This window comes from Centruroides vittatus, unplaced genomic scaffold (assembly GCF_030686945.1).
Source record: "Centruroides vittatus isolate TY-2023 unplaced genomic scaffold, ASM3068694v2 contig_1012, whole genome shotgun sequence".
Taxonomy (NCBI): domain Eukaryota; kingdom Metazoa; phylum Arthropoda; class Arachnida; order Scorpiones; family Buthidae; genus Centruroides; species Centruroides vittatus.
In genome coordinates, this window is record NW_027120659.1 from 454,459 (window position 1) to 462,519 (window position 8,061).

Sequence of the window (8,061 nt, forward strand, 5' to 3'; positions counted from 1 at the left end):
TTTCGAAAGGACACTTTTCTCATTTTTTTCGTTCTTGCAGGAATTGAATATTTTTTCATAACCTTGAGTTTTTGATTTATTTACAAAGTTGATATTTGAACGAACTGAGTTGCATTTTCCTAAATATCTTCAGATCCGTTCATTGAAATACAACATAGCAACAAATAAAAATTTCTACACTTTACAGATTAAAATATATATATATATATATATATATATATAACAAAAAGTAATTTTTAAAAAACATTTTTCGTTCAATTATAAGAATTCTGAAGAAAAAGTAAAAATATTTACAATGGATTTGTATCTTAATAGTCAATTTATTTAGGCCTATTCATCCATTCAGGTATTCATTAACTGTGAAATATTGTAACTATTTATTACATTCTTGTAAAATAATTCAAAAAACTTTAATGATAATAATGATGTTAAACAAAAAAGGTCATTTCTGGAATTTTTTCCAGTTGTGATATGTTCTGCTTTAGATGACAAGATGATCGAGGCAGTAAAGGAGTTAGTCTGCTGTTTTTAGGGACCCAGGTTCTAGTCCTGTTCAGCAACCTCGATAATTTTTCTGGCCTAGCCCTTCACCACCTGGTAATCTCCATGTGGGCCTGTCCGAACTCATGACAGGCCTGTTAAAAAGCCCTCTTAGTGTCTGCAGAGTGGAAAGAATGAAGTCCAAAAAATTTATACTTTAAATTGAGAAATAAAGGATGTGGCAATACATTAAACTATTAAATACTATATTTTGTAAAGATATTAGCATAACGATTAAGAGTTTAAAAAAAAATTAAAATTATTTAAATTTATTCAAAATGTTCAAACATTTTAAAAATAAGTTTTTTTGTGCTTTCACTATTACTAATTTTTTACTATTATTAAAATTGAAAACAATTATTTTATAAATTTAGAAATACGAACGGTTAATTTAATATAACATTGTGTTTATTATTTAATTATTGATTACTTTTCATAAAATAAACGTCAAAATAGATCAAAAACAAATCTTTTTCATTGAAATTATTAAACTGATTAAGGAAATATAAGTAAAACGTTACTGAAAAAATTAATAAATATAAACTCATTTTTATTACTAGTCAAATGATGTATATTATTGGTTATTAACTATTAAAATTTTTTAAAAATATATTACTTTAAATAAAATAAAAGTATAAACATCAGCATTGAAACTTATAAGAAAACACAAGATATAAAAATAAAGCATTTCGCCATTTTTTTCTCATTAAAACATTTCCATTTAAGAATAACGCGAACGGAAACAAAGCTATCAAAAATGAATAAAACGAAGAATTCTTTGTACGGTTATCTTATTGCATAGAAATTACAGCGTATAAACTTTATTATATTATTTTTTCCAGTTTACATCGGCCATATGACGGCGCAATAAGATCTAATGTGATAGATGCAGGAATTCCAACCCGGATCCATCGGTTCTGCTGCCATAGGATCTGGGTTCGAATTCGATGCAAATTTCCATAAATTAACATCGGCAGTATGGCTCCTCTATCTTAATCGATATTGGTCGACCCGTTGTGGATCAGGCCAGCATATAATGGCTGTAAATTTGACCGACATACAGCAGACAACTCGCTGCTGTCTAGTGTCAATTAATTAGACAATTAATCGTTCAGTTTCCAAATATCGTCCCTATACTATTACACAAAGAACAATTATGTAGATGATTATAAGCAAAAACATAAATAAAAACTTATCATTTAAATGTATTTTTCTTTCTACTGTCTCTTCCTGTTTTGCATATTTAAAATTAAGAGGATCTTTACTTCAGACATGGGATTCCAGATAGTGAGAAACGGCACATCCAGATCAGATTACCCATAGAGAATTCCCAGCATCAGACTCGGACTAGAACTAACATCTTCAGAGAGTGCCTTATTGCTTTGATATTTGACCGGTCTATTTAAATGATACTATCAATCAATGTAATGTCTACTCCACTAAATCTGCCGCTCAAAAGAATAAGACATAGAAAATTTCATATAACTATAAATTCTAATTAATACATAGAAATTCTGTATATCCTATTTATAAAGTTAGAAACATATTCAAATCTAAACGTTAAAATACTTCAAGAATTATTCCAGAAATACAGTATGTAAATTCAAATTATACGCTACATTAAAAATAAGACCTTGATTATTTATAGATGAAATGTTTTCATAATGAGTATTAAAATATTTTTATTTGAAAAAAGAAATAATATTTTGGGATCGTGTATTTTTAGTAAATTTCTAAAACTGAATAATTTTCAAGTAAAGTTCCAGCAAATTATTATTAGTTAATATGATTGGAATCACACTTTCTTTATTAACACTTACTGCCCTGTGAGTGCTAAAAGGGCTTTTTCCAGCAAGTCCATTATGGGCTCGACCAGGTCCACAATGGACAGAACTCGATATATCTAGACCGATCACCCTCCAAAAAGTTCTTGGTGATTTTGATCCGTCTGGATTCGATCCAGGGTTCCCCAGAGAGGTAGGCTGCCTCGTTAACCTCTCAGAGATCAGCCGTTATGGAATCGTCCAATGAATGGATCTAACTTGCTATGAGATTAACCAGTGTAGATGGTAAAGAACAACAATCTGACGGAAGTACCCACATGAAATCAGAAAAATCCAGAGTAAATTCAAACCAGTATTAATCATACGATAGATGACACCAGTCAAGGAACTAATAGACCTAACAACTTTTATCCATTCAATTCATAATTTTGTATATTGAATCGCTGTAATTTTTTCATTTTTATAACAAGATATACAGTATGTAGAAATAATTTTTCAAGATTTTTGGGAGACATAATTCTGGGATTAAAGAATATTAAAATTACGAAACTTTCTAAAAATTATGTAATTATAAAAAAGATATTAGCGAGGTTGAAACCGAAGTTTTCAACACGAAAACGTGTACGTCGGACGTTCGGCGCCGCTTTCCTGTAAGCCTAGAAGTTTGGCAATGGCCTTTGGAAAGTCAGTGGACTCATGCTCGACATTCCAAAGGCCATTGCCATACTTCTAGGCTTACAGGAAAGCGGCGCCGAACGTCCGACGTACACGTTTTCGCGTTGAAAACTTCGGCCTCAACCTCGCTAATATATTATCATAATACAATAGCGGCCGTAAAAATTGCATGTCATAAATCCTATAAAAAGAATTATTAATTTAAAGAATAAACACATTCTTTAAATTAAAGTATCATTTTCTTTTAACTGGATTATTTATCATATATGTTATACTGTAAAACTACGTTTCAAAATAATGAAATAATTCTTCACATGTTTCAATGTTTCATGTAATACACTATACAGTATAAAATAATTAATTACTTTTTAAATGTAAACAATAATATTTTAACTAAAATTTGTTAATATAGTATACTGTCTTTATTTGCAAGGGATTAACTCAACTAATGTGCAACACTACTCTGCAGTTATTCCGTTCAAACTTTATTACAGTTTGCTTTAACTCGGAAAGAGTTAAAGATCATAGATTTTGTACGTTCTCTTTCGTAAGTTTTTCAAATTTTCAATGGGATTAAGATTAGGCCTGGCCAACCTAAAACGTTAATTCCGTGCTCCATAACAAACCTTTGTGATGTAAAACTGGAGCTTGATCTTGTTGGAAAGCAAGGTCATCATCACCGAACAGATTTTCGGTTCTATCGAGGGAATAATATAGCATTTCAAAATCTAGAAGATTTCTGACTTCACGGGTGTATTTAGAAAACAGAGAAGGCTAACATCAGATGCTTTAAAGCATCTCCAAACCATGACACTTCGGATGTTTTACTAACCATTGTAAATAACTGAAATCACTAATTTCTCCAAATGATATAGCCTAGAGAATTTTGATTCATCTGAAAATAAAACATTTTCAGTCTTCCTAATGTAATGTTTCTTTCTTTTATCACTGTAATCGTATTGAGCTGCACTCAACAGGAAAGTTTTGTTTTCGTGTACGTTCAATACGTAAGTTCAATGTCCTGTAGTTAAGCATTTTGTATCTCTGAAGAAAGATTATGTTATTAATTGTACACAAGCATAGGCTCAAAATGTTGGAGATGGTCTGAAAAGGAGGATTGTATTCCATATGAATGGGTAGACAATGTTTGTAAAATAAATCCTCCAAAAATGATTTCAAAATGAAATCAGTTTTCTGTTTCGGAGACTGAAAATCTGGTGTAATAACGTGTGCAGACATATACATGATGAGTTATATAAAACAAACTTAGTTATAAACTAACAATTTATTATAATATTTTTAAAAATTAATAAAGTTATCATCTCAAAGATGTATTACACTTAAATCAATGAAATATAGCATCAGGGAAATTACCATGTCACGAGGTAACTTTGTCCCATACATTCAAAAATTTTAAGAGCCTTGTAAGTGCATGCAAGATAGAGAATATTTGCAAGTGTTTAAGTTTTTTCGAGCTTAAAAGCTCGAAAAAACTTAAACTGTGTCCTCTATTTCACGTTGAACACGAAAAAAGTATCGTCACAAATCAAAAAATTGCCGCAAAACTCAAATAGTTTACTCAAAATTTTCTCAAAATATAAAAGACGACAGATCAAAAGTTACTGCAATTTTCGGCGCGTCACGTTGTACATGGAGATGCCACAACGCCAATTTCGTTCCACAATTTACTTTACTGACAAATTGAAGCAATTTTTTACAGAAAACTTCTGTAAGAATATCAATACGTTGTACTATACATAATTACTTAGTTTATTTTAATATTTTCGAAACTGCACTCTGACTGATCTTTAAATTAATTAACGTTTTTGCTATTTGAAATTATGTGTTCACTAGCATCTCTCATATCACATTTTGGCGAAATTTTTACAGCATATTAACTATGCAAAATACTACTCCCTTTAAAACGCCGTATGCTAAAAATTAATAATAATTTTCGACCTAAATTTAAATATTTCGGTTAATATCCTATTAATATTCTATTATTTTGAAACGTGTTAAGAATTATTTCATTATTTTAAAATGCCTACGCAAATTTTAAACACTATTTACGTAAAATGTAATGAAATAATTTTTATCTTTTTTAAAAAAGTACTAAAGATTAATCGTTTATTTCCTTTATTACATGTTGTGAATTTTTTATTAATATATTATTAATAATTAAAATAACAAACGTGCTTTCATAATTACAATATTTCATTATTTTGAAATGTAGACTTTTACATTTGATATATTAATTATAATTTTATCCATAAAATATTATTGCGATCGATTGCTATCTCGAAATTAAAATTTTAAGATAAAAGTCTATGTTTTTGTCCATTCAAGGTTACAATAACAGCAGTTATACCATTTTTGGTATTTTGGCAGTACGTTGTGGTCAATTTCGAAATGCATGCCTCGAGGGCTTACGCACATTAATAATATAACTGAACTATAGATGCAATCTGTGAAGATAACCCTACACGGTGTGAGAATGTGTGGGTTATCAGAAACCTTCAACGTTGATTCTATTTTGAATCTCATTGGTAATAAACGAAAAAAATAAAATAAAATTATTTGAAAACTTACATTGCATCATCAACACACGGATAGCTTTTTTAGCTTGTGCATAACGTAATTTAAACCTTCGATCCCAAGAAGAGAGATTTATTACTCGTTAAAGAAACAAACATTATTTGTTTTTATAAATTATCAAAAATATTTAGGTCATATGTCAGGTGTTATAGGAACACTGATCTTTGCAACATTGCAATAAGAAACACTAACATCTTCATCGACATCATCAAATAAGTCTGGACTAGTATCTAAATTCGTTCACTTTTTTAAATACAAATTTCTTCAAATTAAAGAAAAATCAGATGAGCTATTTCTATTATCAAAAGTTTTTTAATTAAGAAATTTATAAACATTTAATATCATTAATAACATTAATAAAACTTACAATATTACGTTTAAAAAACTTACTTATAAATTTTAAATTTTATATTATATTTCTTAACATTACATATCATTATGTAAGAAGATCAAGTAAATAATAGATATCTATTTATAATGAAATTAATCAAGGACTTAGTTACTTATTAATGACTATGCATAGATTTTCTATAAGTAATTAAAATTATTTTTCATATGAAAACATATGTAACATTTCACTATTACATTGTTGAATAATTAAATTGAAACATATTTTGTGTAAATTAATATCGATGTTACTTAATTTAATGATAATAAGTCGATTACTATATAATGTCGTATTGAAAAAATTTTAATATAATACTTTACTTTAGATAAAATACAACATTTAATAGTAGTGAAATGAAAAATACAGACACTACAAATAATATCATAAGAATAACTCTATAGAAATATAAATACAGTAGCAATAAAGTTTTTTAACTGAAAAATTATTTTTCTCGGGAAATACTTAATTAATATCGAACACACAACCAATTACCGGTGTGAATTCACACCGGTAATTTGTTCTGTGTTCGATATTAAATAAAATTATGTAAATAATTTATAAGTAAAGAGAGAAAAAACAAATATACTCGTATCTGAATACCTGTATTTAAAATAAATATTTATATGTTTTCTGTTTTATAAATTTATTTTATAAAATTTGAAAGATATTATATCGTTCAAGATTAAACGAAAAAAAAAATATTAAAGTATATCACAGTGGCGCGTTATAGTTTCATGGGACCCAGACAAATTTGAATTAAGGGGATCCATGTATAATGTTGATTTCAGACATTTTTTTGACTAAAATATTTTCTTATTGTTAAATTTGAAATCTTGCATGCTGCAAGTTTATGTAAATCAATTTGTATTTCTATAATTAGAGAAGAAATACTGATATTTTGTATGGACTTAAAAACAGAAAATAAAAATTGCATAACAACAGTATCGTAATTATAATCATTTATCAATTTATATAAATTTACCAAACCGGAAAATTATTTGGTACCGTACGAGTCCGGTTTACACAAATTTCACTGCACATATTAATATTATTTAAATAAATAAAAAAATAAATTCAACAGAATAAAGACGGATGTAAAGCCTGGTGCACTTCATTATGTAATAAAGATAAAAAAAATAAATGTTTGAATACTGTAAAATATAAATAATTATTGGAATATTTAAAAATCGGACTATTCCGAAATAAAATTTTAATTCGAACAAAAACCATATAATTCCAAATTTATTTTAAAATCGATTTAAGTATTATAGAACAATCAAAATTTGAATTATTTAATACAGAAATACATTTATACTTCATTTACATTGCATTTATGATTAAGTATGTTCATGCCTAATTAAAAATATAGCATGCCTATTTAACCAGGAATCTCGATCCAACTCGATCAAATTAATATTTAACTATTCTTCACTACGTGTAAACATTCCTGAAATTAATTCTATCCTATTCTATTAATTTTATTTAATCAGTTAATGGTCCTGTGCAAATAATCCTCGATATGTATCATTTCTGTTTTGAAAATTTCATGCAATTTTAGAAAAGTTACTTAACGTAATTATAATTAATAAATATTTTAATATTCGACAATAAGTTAATTTATTAATTAATTATTAATTAATTAATTATATTTTACACTCCTAACATTATATTAAGAAAATTAAATCGATAAATACCGCATAACATCAATGTAATAATGTATATCTGCAAATGATGTATTATTTGTATTATTAATCTGCAATTAAGGATAAAATCTAGTTTTTCAAATCCACAGCAAAATGCTAAATACAATTTAAGTAAGAGCAAAAAATTGTTTCTTCTATCTTTTTCTCTCTCATTTGTTTAACATTTTAACACTTTCAATTACTATATTATTTTTATTTAGTTCCAAAGTCTAAAGATCATTTCGTACGGATAAGTTTAAACATTAACAATGAATCACACGTCATCAACACTTTACGCAGTCATGCTTCCTTTAATCATCTGAATTCATTAAAAGATCCGTTACATCACTTCCGGATAACTGAGTTAATATGTCAAAAATGTTTTATCCTTAGAATT

The 8,061-nt window shown here is 27.5% G+C and overlaps 1 protein-coding gene across 1 annotated transcript in view; it reads right to left on the reverse strand.

The window, feature by feature from the left end:
- The window catches only part of LOC136983706 (metalloproteinase inhibitor 3-like), a 32,379-nt gene extending 24,614 nt beyond the window's left edge, over positions 1-7,765 (reverse strand). The window contains exon 1 of the mRNA XM_067280781.1: positions 7,677-7,765. Within this exon, the coding sequence (XP_067136882.1) occupies positions 7,677-7,686 (10 nt within the window). The 5' untranslated portion in view covers positions 7,687-7,765. The remainder of the gene's footprint in view (positions 1-7,676) is intronic.
- Positions 7,766-8,061: the final 296 nt, after the last annotated feature.